This window comes from Cariama cristata, unplaced genomic scaffold (assembly GCF_000690535.1).
Source record: "Cariama cristata isolate BGI_N322 unplaced genomic scaffold, ASM69053v1 scaffold17437, whole genome shotgun sequence".
Classification (NCBI taxonomy): Eukaryota; Metazoa; Chordata; class Aves; order Cariamiformes; family Cariamidae; genus Cariama; species Cariama cristata.
The window spans coordinates 33,417-52,442 of NW_009626255.1; the positions used below are offsets into that span (position 1 = coordinate 33,417).

The window sequence follows — 19,026 nt, forward strand, 5'->3', positions numbered from 1 at the left end:
AACCTGAAATCATGCCTTCCAACCTTCATCTCTACTCAGACAAAACGTACCAATTTGAAGAAACCTAACTCAGAAAGAACAGGCCATGGTTTGAGAGTGAAGTTCAATCCATTGGCCCTCCTCTTAGATGCTTCTTTGGAGGGAGAATTTGATCTTGTACAACGAATCATATATGAGGTGAGCTTCTAAACAATGGCAATCTCTCTAAATATTTTGGGGGAAAACAAGTGCTGAACTATTTTATGTTTTCAATAGGTTGATGATCCCAGTAAACCGAATGATGAAGGAATTACACCTTTGCATAATGCAGTGTGTGCTGGTCATCACCACATTGTGAAGTTCCTGCTTGATTTTGGTGTAAATGTAAATGCAGCAGATAGTGATGGGTGGTAAGTGTCAAGATTTTTAACTTAGCATCTGGGAGAAATACCATTTTGATGTACATTAAAAACTTAGTCAAGACCTGTTTTGGGAACAATTTCCTTCCCCTTTACCCCCAGCAAATGAGCACTTTCTAATTTCTAGGTGGTGACAAACTCAAATGCAAAGTTATGCTGCGTTCAACTCATGTGCAAGCATACTTAAATCATGAAGTTTAGGTTTTACTTAGTGGTATAGTTGCATTTCTTGTTCAGATGCTAAAATAATTAAACTGTAAATAACAAAAGTTAATTTCTTTAAGTTCCATCTTCGTATAACCCACCACTGAATCTGGTGTTCTTGAAGAATCTAGCCTTACAGGTAGATGTAGCACTTCTGAAGCGTTTGGAGGTGATGTGAAACCTTGCTGTGCTGATCTGGTTTGCCCTCACCTTTGTTTTACCTTTTAAATTTCCTCCTACTGGAAAATACCCTTTTATTCCCAGCAGTTTTGTAAGCTATGACGATCAACATTTTTGCTAACATCTATTTTATAATGTTTCGCTTTACTGGAGTCAGGTTTTGGACAATGCATACATATACTATAACCGTAAAGAACAATTTCCTTTGAAAATAGACAGGCTAAACTCTGTGTTGTGAGACAAAATAGTTAGGATTCATGGAAGTTTATTTTTTCATGTATACATTTTTGCTTTATTTCAGGACACCCTTGCATTGTGCTGCTTCCTGCAATAGTGTTCATCTCTGTAAACTACTGGTTGAATCTGGGGCAGCTATTTTTGCTTCAACTATAAGTGATATAGAAACTGCTGCAGACAAGTGTGAAGAGATGGAAGAAGGTTATATTCAGTGTTCCCAGTTCTTGTATGGTAAGCTGTGACACTACTTCACAAACTTCTTTAGCTTTTCTAAAATTCATCCCTTTTTGTCTCTCTGATCTGCATGAAACAGCTGCTTAGGCCCCACACTTGACAATACTGCCCATCACCTACCTGTTCTTTCAAAATGCTAAAAACAGAATAGTTTTTTCATTATTACGTTGCTCATAGTTGTTCTGTTCTTTGAGTTACTTCACAGGCTCCTTCTAATGTTACAGATTTTTAAAGTTTTGGCTTAATTTCAAGGAAATGCTTCCATGGGGAGGTTTTGACAGTTAACAGTGAGTTGTCAAGTATCTTGACAGAGCTATTCCAACTTCCAGATGCACTAATTTCTAGCAGATCACATGAAGAAACGCATACACTTTATGAATAATTAACTTAGAGAATGTATTTAGTTACTAAGATGATATATTTTGCAAGAAAAGTACCTTGATGGAACAGACAAATTTTTAATTTACATCAGAGGATATAAGTTTCATTAAGGCTCTATATACCTGACTTTGTGGAGATTTTCAAAAGCTTCAAGTGTTGCTGTATAAGGCCCGCTGTAGAAAGCAGGCCTATGAGAAATATATAGCAGTTCTGTAAAGCTCCTTTGCTCAAACATTTGTAAAACTGGTTTTATCCTCTTCTGAATAAAATATTGTCAAGTTTCTATTGCATATATAACAAAAGAGAAAAACCTCATGCTCTAAAGTGGTTTAAAATATTCCATAAAATTAGTTTTTATCATGCAGTTAAATTTCTGAAAGCATTTCATCATGGAAGTACTGGAAACTGTTCATGAAATATTATTAATAAGAGACTAGTATTTGGGCCACAGTGTCCATACTAAAAATCTCCTAGGGAAAAATAGGGTATTTTACCATCTAGTGTGTTCTCTAATTTGTTGTTAACAGGAGTGCAAGAGAAGTTGGGAGTGATGAATAAAGGAGTGGTGTACGCTCTGTGGGATTATGAAGCGCAGAATAATGACGAGTTGTCATTCCATGAGGGCGATGCCATTACTATTCTAAGACGCAAGGATGACAATGAAACCGAGTGGTGGTGGGCCCGCCTCAATGATAAAGAAGGCTATGTGCCTAAAAATCTTCTTGGGGTAAGTTTCTATTTTTTTACTTCCTCCTGAAGTAGGAACACAAGATGGATCTTTGGTCAGAATCCCTCTGTGCATCATCTGGATACACTGCTATGAAGTGGTGCAAAGCAGACTATCCTTATTCTCCCTAGCCTCTGTGTCGTTGTAAAACAAAAAGGAGAGGCTATGGTTAGGACAGTAGTGCTGGTTTTTATTTGGCAAGTTAGAATATTTAATATAGTTTATGCTTTAATCAAGGCTTTGTTTTTCCCCTTGGCTAAAATACAAGGTTCCTCTGTAAAGTGTGGTGGCTCTAGTGGGCAGCTTGAAGCTTTGGCCCAGGAAGTTCTTTAGGACGGTTTTTAATACCTGCCACAAGATAAGGAACATATAGATACGTACAAATTTAAAACAGGGAAGAGCCTTGAAGATGACACCTGTAGGCAAGTCATTCACGCTGCTCTTGGTCTAATGGAAGACTGCTCTCATGAGACACCAGGAATGTCAGGCTGCTAAGTAGATACAGAGGACAAAATGCGTAAGAAAACCTCATGCAGCAGGAAATAAGCTCTCTCTAAGGCTTGACAGGGAATTCTTGTACTTGCATAAAAGCATCCTTTGGTCTAGTCTGGGATCTTGAGCTAAATAAACCAAGTCATTTTCAGAGCAGCAGTTTTGCTGTTGTGGGCAGGAGTAAGTCAGCCCTTGGCCTCCTGCTGCTGCTTGTTTAATTTTTCAGAAGTTACGGAAGAACATGCTGTAGCTTACAAAAACCTCACCCCCGAAAACGCCTCATCACCCAGTTCTTGTTAATAAGTAGCCTTTGATTATGACTGAATTGATCTATATTTAACTTGGTATCAACCATGCAAAGCCTAATATTTTTTTATTCTGTTTTTACAGTTATATCCACGAATAAAACCTAGACAGCGAACCCTTGCTTGAATTCAGTTGTACAACAGTGCAATACCATGCTGGTAACTGGAAACTTAAAACGTACACTGGAGCCATCATTTCTGATCATTTCACACAGAGAAATAAAACTATGATACTTAGTTTTAATGGTGCTTTCTCTTGTTAAATGGACAGCATCCACGATTTCCAAGATCTGCAGTTTGTAAATGAGGATTGTTTTTATGTGACCCACCACTGATGAGGAGAGCGATACCTCCACTACCTACAGTGTTGCGCCAACTGTTGTCTAAAGCAGTGTTTTGAGTTAAAGTTCCATGGTAGGAGCTTTCTTGTGTTCAGTGTTCAAAGGTGTCATTTGCAGAGTGCAGATACGCTGTCCAGTTTGCTCCGGCCCCACAGTAACTGTCCCATGTCAGGATTTTGGATATTTTGTTCAATACCAGTGAATGTTGAGTTCTCATTACTGATCAATTCTTTGGGTTCTAGGACACAAGACCTTCACCTATTACATGCATAATTAAGTAGTCACCAAAGCTTGATGAAGGCTGGGATTTTAAGCGGCAACATGCTATACACTTAAATCCTAGTCTAGACAACCCCAACAAAAGCTTGACATAGTCTAGTATTATTTGCGTTTAGAATCAAGCTATAGAGAACTAACAAAACCAATATTTGTACACTTCTCAAAATCCCTACATCACTTGGTGTTTTATTTTCTTATTACTCAGCCTACAGCACCAGTGTTACCTCTACTCATGTAAAGGTTCCCCTACTAACCACCTCAGCTTGTCCACCCTGGACCAAACAGTTAGTATCGAACTTGCAGCAGCTTAAGGGATTTGTACGTCTGCATGGATGAAAGTGCAATAGTCGAAAAGGGTAAGAGTCCGGTAAGGGTTATATTGTGTAATTTCAAGTGTGCCCAAGTCAGTCTAGAAGAAAATATGAAGGCCGGGATAGAAGTAGAAAGAGGGTTGTGTAGATGCTAAGTCAAGGAGAAGGAAGAAGCAAGGTTTAGAGAAGGATTTAAGAAAGGTAATAGCTTATTTGAGGACAGTTTCTGTGGTTCTTGGCAGCCTACAGCTGTTGCCAAGGCAAGTTATGCAATAACCTATTCCACTACATTGTAGTTTCAAGCAAAAAAGAAAAAAAAAGGCAGCACTTCACTGGAATTTTAATTGTACATGATTTTATATACCAAAAGTATATTTTGAATTTCCCATTATGAGTTTTAGCCATATTTCTTGTAATTTTCTCCCATTTAACATTATGCAATTAATTCATGTACAAGTTCCGTGTATAATTTATATATGCATTTCTGCAGTGCTGTAACTTGCTTTTACCACAGGTTAGCATTAACTGTATATATTGTGGTGAAAAGTGAAAGGGTATTATTGTTGAAGAATTTGCTACATGAATGTGATGATTTCAAGAGCCTATGATACACTAATTCAGAGAACATGTAAATGTGCACAATAAAGTACTGCTAAGGCATGGCTGCATTCTCCAGTATTTTTACATAGGTAGCCACCGTGGATGTGCCTTTGGTCATAGGCTACATAAAAAGACTAATCCTAGCTTGCCCTGTTCTATCTGTTAATCAAGTTCCTCATTGTTTTACCAGCTGCACAGAAAAAAATGACTCTCCAAAAATTTTTGAACCTCCTTACACTAGTACTCCAGTATTCCAACTGTTACAGATTAATACTGGTCTAGAAAAGCTCTCGGGGATCCTTTACACACAAGCTGACAACTGAGCATTGTGTACTTCTTCACTGAACTCTGACCAGCTTAGGAAGACAGAGGGCAGAACGACACTTGGCACAGCATGCGCAGCCAGAGGATTCATCCCAATAGTTGAACCAATTATCAACGCTTAGAACTAAAATTAGGGTCCTGTTTATAAAAATTCAAAAGTTTCAGAGAGTAGAGACCACAGTATCCCATCATTAAAGAAGTTATATATTGTGAAATTAAGTATCACCTCATTTTTTTAAAATAAGTGAATTAATTTATTCATGTTTGTACATTAAATTGTATACAATTTCAGATAGCATTACAGTTAGATTAACAAAAGCTAGTTACCAAAAAAAAATACAAAACTAAAAATTATTCTGGAAGCTTATTTATTACAGAAGTTAAGTTTCAACATCATGTTCATGTAAGTCCAGTTTTGTGGTATTTGGTGAAATATTTAGATGTTTAAACTGAAATGTTTAAAAAAACCCCACATGATTTCTATAAAATCATATCTAAGGCAGATTTTATTGTACATTGATTTTAAACATTTGGATAGAGGGAAAAACCTGAGATCTATACCCAAAAGCTATTCTCTGCAGAAGAGACATAGGCATTTGTTTGCTTGTTGTAGCAAACAGTATATATAATTGTTACTATAAAAGTTGTGCTGTACATTAGCTGTAGTGCAGGTCACTTTCATATTAAGTGCCAATAAAGGCTTAACAAAATATACAAAGTCTTAAAAGGTGAGGCTGTTTAAAGCATTAATTGTATACATATTGCACACTATAGTAAATACTCATGGTTCAAAACAAATAACTCACGTTGCATTTGCCAGTTCTTACATCATGAACCACACTGGAATGAGAAAGGGGCAAGAACAGCAAGTGTTACCAGCGGTCAAATTAGGAAAAAGTGAGAGGCAGGTCCATGGCATGGAGGCTGGTATCTTCCCTCAAGTGGCCAAGAGTTTGCTGTTGTTACTGGTCCCGGGACTCATAAAGAAGTTTTGTTGCCTAACGTGAAGGCAAAACATCATTGTGTTAACTGAAGTTTCACTTGCAGCCACCTCATCTCCCTACCACTCCAAAGGTTTCCTTTAAAGCTAAGGCTTTAAAGGCTTCCTCTATTTTCCTTCATCTGAGGTATTTAATAGCATTCAGACAGGCACTGGAGTCATTGTTGAGACTGTTCAGGGTTACTTTAGGTGCAGAACCTGACGTCACTGAAGATTTCAGATCAACTTACATTTGTTTCTTCTTGGTCAGAAATGATCATTTCTGATAAAAACTGCCTTGGAAAGAGCTAGAAGTAGTATTTCTGAGATTTTGGCAATCTGTCTAAACATATCCAGTAAACAATGTTATGCTGTTCTACAGTCCTCCTACCCCTTCTGTCTCCTCCTCGCCAAGTTTTGGGGTTCCATTTGTCTCAAACTGTAGTATCAACCAGCCCCCTGCGATGGGAACAGATGAGCATTCTCTAGCTGCAAGTCCTTTTACGTGCTGTTAACTAGGGCCTCTGGAAGCCTTTGTCGCACTGATCGCTTTACGCAAAACTGAGCAGAACTCCTGTCAAAGAAGACAGATTGTGGAGGGAGGGTATTAAGCTTATCCATAAAATACCAGTTCTCACCATATTTGTAGGAGTTGTATCACTTGTGAAAGATGAATTAGAATGGGTACAAGGAAGTGCCACCTGGTACTCACATGGCAAGACAAAGTTTGAGTGCACTGTGCTGAACACAGAGTTCAATGCTGGGGTTAGGGGTGGCTGTTGTCTTAGCAACAAGGCCCTAAAAGCCTTATTTAAGAAAAAAAAAACTACTAAAAAGAAAAAAAAATAGTCCTAAGGCTGCATACTCTAAGCACCCCACGTAAAGATTTCCTTCAGCCTTCTGCAAGTTCTGCCTCCTTTGCTTACCTTATGCATAGCTGCCAGCCAGCTTGCCGACAGCTTCTTGTTACAGCTGAAGTCTTCACTGGCTGTAAATTTCATCTGCCTTAGCTCCTCTGATCCTGGTACCTTATACTGCAGAATCATACCTATGGCACGAGTATTACCTCCTGAAAAAAGAAAGAAAAATCTTGAACAGCAACAGGCTTTACCAACTAAGTAACACAACTTCTTCTAGCTAATAAGCATGTTTGAAGAAAACTAGCTCATCACTTAATTCAAAGCACTAGCAACTGCCACATCAGAGGCGGCAGTGACCACAGGTGTTAGCGCCAGGCAATGGAATGTGCAGACTCAATATTGTTTGATTTTCTCTGGCAATCACCAAGGCACAACTTCTATAAGCTATCAGGTAAAGCCACCAGCTACGCACACTAAGAACACCCTCACGTTTTACTATTACCATGTCTTCTTTTAAGGAGATACCGCAGTTTCACACTGTAGCCTGCAGTTTGTAAACTGAATTACTAGTGTCCAGTTAGACTGGTATCAAAGAGGGATCCCTGCTTGATATAAAGTCTGGCATAGCACTCAGAAGTCCCTCCAAACCTGGCAACGGTTGGGAAAGATGCTTACACAAGACTAGATAACAACTGGCAACAGCTTTTACTTCCTGAAGGAAATCTGCTACAAAGGACACTGCTCTGACAACAGCATGATTGTGAGATGTTTGCATCTCTTTTACTCTAGCTGCATAGAGATTAAGATAAAGCTTTTGTTTAATTTCTGTGTTTTTGCTTTGGTTTGTTTAGAATACCACACTTTATTGGCATTATTTCCTGAAGTAGTAGAGCATAAACTAAGCCCCAGAAACAGCATCACCATACACAGAAGGACACTTTTTGCAAAGTTCCTTTTAAGAAGTGTCTGCATGAGAGCGCTCCTGGAGGCCATTACTGTAATATCCAAGAAGCCAAACAAAGACAATCTCCATCTAAGCAACCCGATCAAAAGCCCGCCAGCAGCGTTTATAAAAGTAGCTATTTGCTCCTCTTCTAGGATAAACTGAAACCAACCTCGTCATTCCTATGCATCCACCTGGTCAGAACAGCAGACTAAGGGACTACTTAAAGGTAAATCAAACACCTACAGCCTCGACCAGTTTGCCCATGTCTGGCATTGCAGGACATTGCTGAGTCAGGCGGAACACACCTTACATAACAAGAGGTCTTCTTTTAAAGACGTGTAAAGGCAAGCCATTAATTAACAGTTTATTTATTCAGTGCAAAGCCTTACTGGACAGTACACAAGAAGTCTACCACTCATTTCTGGTATACACAATTCAGCACACCTCTGCTGAAGTTGGTGATATGTAATCCTGCCTACCACTAAAGACATGATTTCTCATCTTCCTTCTCTCTTCTAGCATGGACAATAATAGCACATGTGGTCTAAAGAAGGCCTTGAGTGTTTTAGTTCTCCAAAAGCTTACAAAACATTCATTCTCAGTTTATTAAACAGACAGAGGAGAAGGAATAGATACATGTCAGATCTGAATGTAACTTGTCTTAAGTTGAACAGCTATAGATCAAGCAAAAAAACAGCACTGCAGAGGAAGAAAGAGGGGAAGGGGGTCATGACAACATGCTTAGGTGAGTCATGCTCAAAGGTACTTGCGATACCTTCAGTAATATGCTGGCTCTCCAGAAGGCTGGTATAAGTGTGAGTATCTTTTTCTACCATCAAGAAGGCAGGCAGGCAGGCAAAAAGGTAAAGCAGTCAGAAGAGCAGTGAACAAGGAATTACAGGAGCATTAAGTAACTCGGCAACACATCTGGTTGATTTGAATATCAAGAGAAGTTTATTAAAGTTAACATGCTGTACTGACTGAGTATTGCACAGATAGGCTGTCCAAGTACAAAAAATCCAGTAGTGACAGAGGTGTTGCTAAAGAACAATTATTAAAATTCCTGACCTTGTTTGTTCTCATTTCAGTGAAATCATATTCAAGTTCATCCTGAAATACTCTTAAGATCTGGTAAGAAATGAGGCAGTAAGTAGCTGCCCTCTGATTCAGATGTTACTGGTTTCATTTGGCCACCCCTTCATCTTGAACGAAATTAAGAAAGTATAGTTTAATTCCCTGCCCCTCCCCTCCGCCCCCCGTTTCTCTCTCACTCTCCTCACAATTGTTTGTACCAGTAGAAGAGAAATCCCAGCTGGATTCTGAAATGGAAGCTACCAAAGACTTAACAGTTCTCTCCTGTGAGCTTTTGAATCAATAGATGTTTATATTTAACCAAGAGGAAGGATCAGAACAGATGATGACCACCTTTACTCAGCTTTACCGAGAAGCTCTCCCATATTACCACTGTAAGGTAATTTCTCAGTTTTTAGGTTTTCAACAAAATCCCAGGTGCCACATGGACAGGGTTTCACACACTGCACTCTATTCTGAGAGCAGTTGTGACTAACATAGTTACACCGAAGTTACCAATAACCTAGAAATGCACTGTCTAGCTTGAACAGTAATTACAACTTTATGTATTTGTCTTAACAGTTAATTTGTATTCAATGAAAAATTTACCTCCAGGAGTAAATCCCTCTGTAAGAATCTGAACAGTTGAAATCTGTATAATTTCAATTTCATAGTGGCTGTCTCCATCCAAAACCAGATATCTACATAACAGAAGAAAAACTTTTTTTTAAAAAAAATGTTTGTTTCTACAATACCAAGTCCAGATCAAAGGAGAAAAAAAATAAACATAATCTCTCAGTGACTAGCTGTTTATATGTTCGGGGGGGGGGGCGGAGAGAAATCAAGAAGGAAAAATTACTTTTCATTGAAGTTCTTCACTTAAAGGAAAAAAAAGCCACAAAACCTACACTTCAGTTTGCCAGGAGACCTTTTCAAAATATTAAAAGATTCTTCCAAAGTACTAGGAGAAGAGAACACAGTCTAAAGTGTACTAGCCAACCAAATTACAGGGATGACCAAGGCAATGCTTTGGCTGGCATGTTAAACAATATGGTGCGGTGTCAGAATTGTTCTGAAACAAGCTTTTTTCAGTGGCTACAGACTTTTCTCTGCCCCTACTTCCTATGATCCCCCTATGAGCTGGCAAAACCACTGTATTCCGTGGGCACTGAGAGGAATTATCAGCGAGTGGAACTCCACCATTCCAAGGCATTCTCATCCACACTGCTAGTAAATTCAAACAAACTTACTTCAGTAAAGTTTTATCTATCCTTTCAGTCCGATTACTCTCTCCAATATCCTCACAGCATGTTACTCATATTTTGTTTAAGTTATCAGATAATAATATAGCTCTAAGTGCAACGATAATATAGTTTACAAGTGCAATTTCTACCAATCTTTCTCACCTCTGATTGTTGGAAAGTCGACAAACCATGAGCTCAGATTTATCAGATGTTCCCAGAGTTACAAAGAATGTAGCACCTGGAAAGAAATGTTTTAGTATTCTAATGCAGAGTTGAGGAAGGAACATTCAAGTATCAAAAAGGATAACTAATTTTTACTTACTGCACATAATACACTGAATTTGGTGAATTAAGAGACTAATTAAAATGTTAAACTGATTAACATCAGCAGAACACTCAAGTATAAAAAGCTAATCTTTAATTATCATGTTCTGAATCACAGGACCTTCGACAACTGCTATCTAATTTCTGCCACGTGTAGAAACACAGATGATATCTAAGATGAATCTTTTAAAAATGAGAACAGATTTGGAGATGGAAAAACCAGGCAATTAAAGACCCTATCTTGTCACTGCAATACAAACTATTGTTTCAGTTTTCCACAAAAATCTGTCAGAAGAATCTAATATCAGGATGTGACCTTCAGCTCTGCGCTTCATAAGTAGCAAATACACCTCTTTTTCATTACTGAAGGCTAGCTCAGTCTTACTTTGAGGTCAGTGAACTTCAGCCTTCATGTTGTTTCTTCCTGCTCAAAACAGCTCCTTTGACATTGGGAAAGTCATCTTAGCTACATTAGTGAAGTGATTCATAACTTAAAATAAAGCAGACTACATGCCTAACCACTTTATTTCCTCCATGCCTCACGCTCCCTGTATTACCTAATCCCAACACTGTTGGTCCGGGAAATGAAAAAAAATAACAACATACAGCCCTGCCAAAGGGTGTGCAATCCATCTCCATAATCTGATTCACGTGGCCTCAGAGAGCTTCACCTTGCTGTCTGTTTCACAATTTTACACAGTCCCACTGACCCCTCAGGCTGCTGCTGAAGTGAGACAAAGAGACAACAGCAGCAAAACTGCAAAGGACTTCACAGCCACCATCTCTCTGACTGAGATCTGTGGCTCTACAGCAAGTCAGGAACAACTTCAGACTGTAATTGCATAACATGAATGCAAGCAGGACAAGCTTTAAAAAAAGTCATCAGTTTAAGATACATTATCAAAAAACTCATCTACACCCTCATCTGCAAAGCAGAGTGAAGAATGATTTGTGTGTTACAGGGATGAACATAACTCCTTTCTGAACTTCAGATCTCCCTAGGAACATTCACGCCAATCAGTCATGTCATTTAGCTTACCGGTTATACACACTGGCATCATGCTGAGGGTTGAGACCCCATCAGAAGGTACTGAACAATCACAGGGTATTTTAAAAACTGAAGATTCAGCTTTCTTAATGTAATTGAAACACGAATTACTCTATTGCATGTAGTTTTAATGCTATGCAAAATTGACCACTCATGATAATGTGCCATCAACCATAGCTGTAGGCCATGGACAAGATCAAAGCTCACAGATGAAGCTTGAAACAAGTACTGTGTCTTGTTAGAAAATATTAAAATATTCTCTATTGTAAACTATTTTTCATCCTTATTTAACGTAACAGGAATATGGCTAAAAGATGCATTATTTTAAGAAAAATGCCAACTGTACACACATCTGTTCTCAGAGGCATCAAAAATTCCTTTTTCTTTAATTAAATCACTCTTTGTAAACAGTGACTAAAAAGTGTAAACTTCTTTCTAAATAAACTGATAACACAGAATTTTTAACTGGCAAACAAGAGGCATGACAACAAAACAGTACTAAAAGGAGACAAAACTGCAGCTTGTTTGACAAGCGGCATTACTCTTGCTTTGTTTAACACAGCATTTGAATAAATATAAGATCCAAACAGCATATATATGCATTCAGTCCTTACCATTCATGAGTACTTTAAGCTGTTTGTCATAAAACTCTGTTTCTTTCTGAGAGATGAGGGCACATTCAGCACACTGGCGCACAGGGTCCACAAAGCACATGCGAGGCAGAGGCACTTTTTTACTGCAGCACTTGTCACAGAAGCACTTTCCACATCTTCGGCAGTGATGCTAAGCATGAGAGAACATTTTGTTTCTTTACAAATGAAATTATTAGGGAATAATTTGATAAAGTTACTACGTTAAATATCCTCCTCCCCAAGAAACGGAAAGGGTTCTCAGGTGTGAAACACACAAGCTGAGGGATAGGTAAAGGAAATTTAACTGCTAGAGTGGTAGAAAGAAATCTCTGAAGACTGAACACAAAGGACTGAGTATAGTATGAACAACAGCACTATGACCCTTTGTTGGCACTCTAAACATGCTTCTAAAGCAGACCAGACAAGACACCCAAAGGGATCCTCCAGTGTCCAGTAAATCCTTCGCCTTACTGTCAATAAAAACACAAGAGAAGAGTGGTTTCTAGGTCCTTTCCCACTTCCAAGCAAAGATCTTGGGAAACTTCAACTGGAGACCCTATTCTTCTCCCTTACTCTCAATTTTTTTCCATGGAAAGAGATAAAAATCTTCATATTTAAAACCTAAAGCTATTTCTCTGTCAGAAACATCAGGCAGCGCAGTACAAATCCAATGAAGTTGCAAAACCAGAACTAGTCTTGCAACGTGTTTCACAGCTACTAAATCTGCAACAAGGGGCTTGTGCTCCAAATCACTACTGGGATGTGACAGTCCCAGCAGGTCTTCCTGATGCAAGTTCTCATGTCAGAACAAGTATTCCCAGGCAAGCAGGGACTCATTTGTGGCTCAAAGCAAGTTTGAACAGTTTGATACAAGGAACTGATACACTGCAGTTCTGGTCAGTCTTCAGCTTTCCTTCCAAATATTATGCAAAATTCTCTGGAGTACCCATTTCCCAAGGCTACCTCCATTTATTTCCCAAAGCTAACACAAGCAAAACACAGCAGCCTCATGAATTAGTGCTTCTCAACCAAAGCACTCAAACCAACCACCATGCTCTTAACCCATCTGACTAAAAGGTAAAACAAGAACAAGAAGACACTCCGTGACTGAAGGGAAGTGGAGAGGGAGGTGCTGAGCTCTTCTCCCTGGAATCCAGTCATGGCATGCATGGGAATGGTTCAAAGCTGCGCTGGGGAGCTTTAGACCGGACATTAGGGAGCATTGCTTTACCAAGACGGTGGTCAAACACTGAAACAGGCTTCCTAGAGAGGTGGTCAATGCCCCAAGCCTGTCAGTGTTTAAGAGACATTTGAACAATGCACTTAACAACATGCTTTAACTTGGTCAGCCCTGAAGTGGTCAGGCAGTTGGACTAGATGATCGTTGTAGGTCCCTTCCAACTGAAATAGTCTAGTCTAGTCTATTCCTAGGATCACTAACTGACATCCCAATGCTCTTCAGGACTGAAAATTTACACCTATCTGGTGTAACATATCAGTACGTCTGGTTTACAATTTCTCCTTCCCTCTCCCTCCAAACAATATATTAAAAACCATCGACTATGTCAATGCATTACAAGTCACACTTCCACGCCTGTCTTCACTTTTGCAAGCACATGCTATGAGTGTGTCAATGCAGTTATACAAAGGAATTGTATTCCCTGCCAAAAATCCATCGTTGGCCTTTTTTGGGAGGCTGCTTTACTTTTCCATGCAGAAGCACTAGTATCAGCAAAACATTTTTTGATAGTAGCATTTTGCACACCAGCGTGCGTTCCACAGTGAACTGCTTCCTTTTATGTAACATATTTTAACTCTAACTTTAGTGTCTTCTCTTCATACAGTGAGCCTAATAACAGGTCACAGCAATCAAGGCGGTTTACACTTTTTACTTTAATCAGAAATTCCCTTTTCCAAACCTGAGATAAATCCTGTTTTGCTTTTAGAACAGGAGGAGAATCAGAGTTTTGGTTCCCCACATTTTAACAGCATGGTTCTTCAATGTAAGATTATAATTCATTACTCCTGAAAATACTTTTGCTTACATCTCCGCCACTAATTTTATCTCCCAAAACACAACTGAATTGTTTGATTTGGTTTCTCTGTCAGTACTGGTGTTAGCAGTCCACTCCAGCATGAGTTCCTCTAACTCTTCCTTTGAATGTAAATCCTGCGGGTACCCAGTAATTTGGAAAAAGCCCTAACTATGTATTACACATTGAGCAACAAGAAGAATTTCAAAGAAACAGAATTAAAAGGACCTCTACTCAGAAAAGGCAGAGCAAAAAGAAAAACTACTTTAAGTTACATCAGACTTTGCATGCTATTCTACTGAGATCTTCTACAATTTAAATCAGAAGAAGTCCGTATTAGTATTTTGCAACACCTAATGCTTTACAATTCATTGATTTCTCTTACCTTTCTAGTTATGAAGTCAAATTTTGTATCACACTGCATACATCTTGGGCACTAGAAAACAGTACAAATTAAGATTAATCTACAATATTTCTAAACCTTTAATCCTGCTGCCATATACAAAGACTGAGCTTTGTATTACGCTCTAAAAAGAAACATCTCCAACAAATTTCCATCTTTTATCTTTTCACCATGGATGGCTTTCATTTAATGTTGATGTAGCAAAATAATGTCATCCCCATTTGCAAGACAAAAAAAGCTGCCAAACTCATTCGCCCTAAGGAATACTGCATCTTGCCGGCAGTCAAAACTACATTTCAGAAGTACTTATCATGCTTAATGATGTTTGGCTATCCAGACAGCCATATACTCCAGAGTCGACTGTTTTTATACCAGTTGTCACCCTCACTGTATTACACTGTGATGCTCTGTTGACTCTCTAAAACACTGTTTATGTATTTTAATGCTCTCAATACTTACACATTTTAGAAACATGCTAGGAGATACTTGGTTTTCTTCCAAGCCACTAAGACTTAATTTTTATTCCAGCTGCAAAATGTCACTTCCTGAAATATCTCTTTCCTAGAACAAACTTACACCCACCCTCCTCCCAAAAGAAAAGCAAGAAAAAAAAAACTGAAGAAGCCTGCAGACTGTGCTCGGAGCCAGCTTTCTAGCTCCTTCTCAGCCTCCCTGATGTTGCACAGCCTTCTCACTGCCTCCGGCAGCTCAGCCGCCCACTGCAGGAGGTCCTCCACCTGGGCACACCTTTTGCGGGAAGGTCTGCTGCCTGTCCCTGCCCCAGGAGAAAGGCCAATTATAGCAACTTCTACTTTGCCAGGGAAGAGATCTCTATTGAAGAACATCTTGAAAGATTAATTCTTCCTATTAATCCATATGCTGACATAATTAGAGAGTGCACGAGTGTTGAAGTAAGCTTTATTGCTTGAAGGGTTTTTTATCACATTTACAGAGAAGGAAGCATGATGTTGAGTTACTTTTTGTGTCTTCAAGATACAGGCTTTTAAAAACTAGTGCAAATCCGATTTTTTTGTCAAGTGGAAACAAAAGGATATGAAATAAGAAATTAAATTAAAATGCATGTCACAAGTATATTCGTTTCACATACAATCAACATATCACTAATGCTGATACCAGATTACTTCCTATAGCGAGAGAAAAATGGAAGAACATTCAACAATCTCTGGATCTTGGTATTAATTTAAAAATACTGAGAGCTAGCTCATTACAAATAGACTAGAATTTCTTACACATTTGCTGAACTGTGATAACAAATCTGCATAACACTTTGATCCAGCCGGAGGTGAGAATACTGTAGATGGACAGGAAGCTTAGTTACATTCCATATGCTTTATTTGCATATACAGTAACAAAGCGATTCAAGAAGTGATGCAAGGTAACACCTTGTGGAGTTTGTTAACACAGTGAACTTTGGCAAACCTGAAAGTTCACGAGCTTGTCAAATCACACCTTGTTAACAGCCTGACCAAAACAGCTGATGCCAGAATGGAAAACAACACAATACAAATATACAGCAGATGTGGCTTATGATGCTTTCTGATATTACAACTGTACAGAGCCAATTCACTGCCTGAGCTACACAAGTCTGCCAGCAGTCTGAGCGCAGCTCTGTCACACAACTATTGCTGACTCCGAGAGCCTGCGGCAACAGAGGACCCAGCTACATAAAGCTCAGTTCCCTCCTGCAGCGACTGAGGAGCCCTAGGAAATAATTTTCACCACATCTGTAAGCTCCTCTCACACATCCCAGCTTCGAGGCGCGTAGTGCTCCTCAGCCACATAAGGATCTGGTACACAGCTGGATGTCACGAGGTTTGGCTACCTCTGCATTTGAACATCAAATTTCACTCAATTTCTAGTCCAAGATTTCCTTAATGGGAAACATCATCAGTTGGACTCTGCTGGTGATTAACAAAGAAATTCCAGGTTAGACAAGACACATGCAGTGGCCAACATTTTAAGCTCCATATCAAGTTTAATCATGCTCAACACAAATTTTCATAATATTATCCACCTCAACTCATTATTTACATTATAAATAAGACTACCAAAAAGAAAGTTCTCTGTAGTCTTGCTTCAGTCTTACACTTCAACTCTTCAAAATAACTGATATTTTAAGACTGTATAATGTTGTGACATAAAATTAAAAAATTGAAATATATTTCAATGCTATGTAAGTTTCACAAAACTACTAACCGCCATAATTTTTAGGTAGTTTTACTTTTTAAAAATATGCCCGTAGGCTCTTCTCGCATAAGAAAAATAAAGCTACTGAATTTGTGAGTGTTACTGGTTGCACAGCAGAAGCCAGCATATTTGAAAACCCAGATCAACATTTGCTAATGCCAGTCTCTTGTTTTGGACAAAGAACACTTTTTTTTTTTAAATTACATCTGACATGGTGAATTCAGCAAGAACACTTGCTCTTGTTATTAACTAGATAACACTGCCTCTTTAAATTTAATTTTATTAATAAAAACATGGGTTTTATAAGCTTCCCTGTATAACACGTACCTGCTTTATTTAAGGAAAAAGTTACCAAAAATTTGGTAATCGTTAACCAAAGGGATGTCAGAACCCCAATACACTCTAAGAAATCTAGTAAAATAACTTTTTACAAAATAACAATAATAGAAAATTAAGAATATGAATTAACAAATGCATTTAAAATGTTTGCCTGTAACACACTTCCTTGCAACAGCAAATATCCCTGAGCCTGATGCAAAGGCAACATTTAGTCACAAATCAATACCATCAGCCTGTTGACCAACAGGCTACAGGGGAAAAGTTGAATTTTAAGGAGAATGAATACCTGCAGTACAACTGTAATTTTTATAAAAGTCAAAGTAACAACACACATCAGACTGATGTGTCTCAAATACACCGACTTAATTCTTACATATATCTTAACTACTTTAAATAAATCCTACCACACTGCTCAAACAACCTTTAGCTAAATTAAGATGTCACTATGTATGAGACTGAGTTAGAAGGACCTTGGTTTTTTTAAATGAAACTAGTCTCCTATAATCAAGGACTACCAAAATATAAAACTACATTTCAGAAGGTCAGGGAGAAAATGAAATTCAATTTAACTGTCACACAAATTACATCCACTGATGATGATGATGATGTCAGGAATCGGGTTTCCAGGTGCCCTAGGTGAGTGCACACAGGGCACAGCAAGTCACCTACACAGCAAAAGAAGACTCCACAAAACACAAAGGGGAAACCACTTGCACAGTAACTGCTCAGACTTTGCTACAAGCTCACTGATAAACATACACTCCATCTGCAACACACCCGGTGCCCCACACTGCCTACGGTGCCAGCTGGGTGGGAACCCAGAGAGCTGAGCACCAATACCTTCAAGTGAGACTGAGCTCCGGTCCCTGAAAATTTTGTCTTACCTACGCTTCATGTAAGACAGATAACCAGTTGGTACTGATGAAAGAGAAGATTTTTTTTTATTCTCTAAGTATGGAAGAGGATAACTTGAGAAAACTCCCACAAGGTATTTTAGCAGACCACTTGTTTAAAGTAAGTTGAAAAAGTCACTTTCGAAAAAAGGGTCGTTATTTTCGACAAAAGCAGCAACTGACCTACTAGACATACACCTTATGGCAGTTAGTCTGAGCTGCAGAAGCTGTGCTAGCAGACCGAGTCTTCAGCATTACTACTTTTACACAGAACTTTTTGCCTCAAGAGATACCAGATAGGGGCAAAATTTTCTTCCTCATTCCTAACCAAGGAGGACATACGGTTCCCATACAAAACAGACCAACCGTGTCAGTATCTGGCAAAGGATGGCTTTGTTTAATGACTCCCTGCTTAAATTCATATTGGCTCATCTAAAATAAATCTTCATTCTGGTCACATTTAAATGTACTGGTATGCATCCAGACCACAGAATGCTGGCAATACATAAATAATCAAACAATTGAGTGTAAGTTGTACTAGCATCTAACTAATAGCTAGGGACTGATAACAAACAATGCATATTACATGAAATTTAATGTAACATCATGATCACATAGTTTCCTTGAAAAATATTTAAAAGTAAAGTTGACTGAAACAGCCTAAATTATTCAATACTTGTTTAACACCATGAACATTCACACTGGGAGCCAGAAGCGCTGTTCTAACTTAGCCTTATTGCCTTAATACATTGCAGCAATTTTTTTAAATCAACATGGTCTTCAGAATTACCTTTACAAGCATTTGAAGAGAACACTTCATTGAACATTAATGCTGCATAGCTCGCTACAATTTTAACTCAGTAAGTTCCTCGCTAATTTTTGTGACAAGGCCACACACCCCCAAAGAATAAGTGACAGTCCTATCCTTTTCAGTCATTAATCTAAGCGAAATAAAAAACTGTGGTTTACAACTGAAAAACTGGACCGGGGTGAGCGCGGTCAGTTGGCGTGGTGAGGCGGGTGAGCCGCGCCT

The 19,026-nt window shown here is 38.7% G+C and overlaps 2 protein-coding genes across 2 annotated transcripts in view; one reads left to right on the forward strand and one right to left on the reverse strand.

Moving 5' to 3' along the window:
* The window catches only part of PPP1R13B (protein phosphatase 1, regulatory subunit 13B), a gene marked incomplete at its 5' end in the record, with an annotated part of 36,376 nt that extends 32,315 nt beyond the window's left edge, over positions 1-4,061 (forward strand). The window contains 5 exons of the mRNA XM_009703962.1: positions 40-177; positions 256-389; positions 1,084-1,250; positions 2,162-2,361; positions 3,244-4,061. Of these exons, the coding sequence (XP_009702264.1) occupies positions 40-177; positions 256-389; positions 1,084-1,250; positions 2,162-2,361; positions 3,244-3,285 (681 nt within the window). The remainder of the gene's footprint in view (positions 1-39; positions 178-255; positions 390-1,083; positions 1,251-2,161; positions 2,362-3,243) is intronic.
* A 1,190-nt stretch (positions 4,062-5,251) lies between these two features.
* ZFYVE21 (zinc finger, FYVE domain containing 21) lies at positions 5,252-15,398 on the reverse strand. Its single transcript, XM_009703963.1, has 8 exons — positions 15,249-15,398; positions 14,536-14,586; positions 12,100-12,268; positions 10,276-10,351; positions 9,479-9,570; positions 8,574-8,627; positions 6,919-7,061; positions 5,252-6,011 (listed from the first exon to the last, which is right to left on the reverse strand). Exons 1-8 carry the CDS (start codon positions 15,396-15,398, stop codon positions 5,976-5,978), a joined length of 771 nt encoding a protein of 256 aa, XP_009702265.1. The 3' UTR covers positions 5,252-5,975.
* Positions 15,399-19,026: the final 3,628 nt, after the last annotated feature.

Coding starts and splice junctions, on each gene's coding strand:
- ZFYVE21 (XM_009703963.1), bottom strand. CDS start 15,398: ATGTTCTTCAATAGAGATCTCTTCCCTGGCAAAGTAGAAGTTGCTATA. Junction 10,352..12,099: donor GCTTAAAGTACTCATGAATG/GTAAGGACTGAA, acceptor ATTTCTTTCCAG/GTGCTACATTCTTTGTAACT. Junction 9,571..10,275: donor CGACTTTCCAACAATCAGAG/GTGAGAAAGATT, acceptor TCTGTTATGTAG/ATATCTGGTTTTGGATGGAG.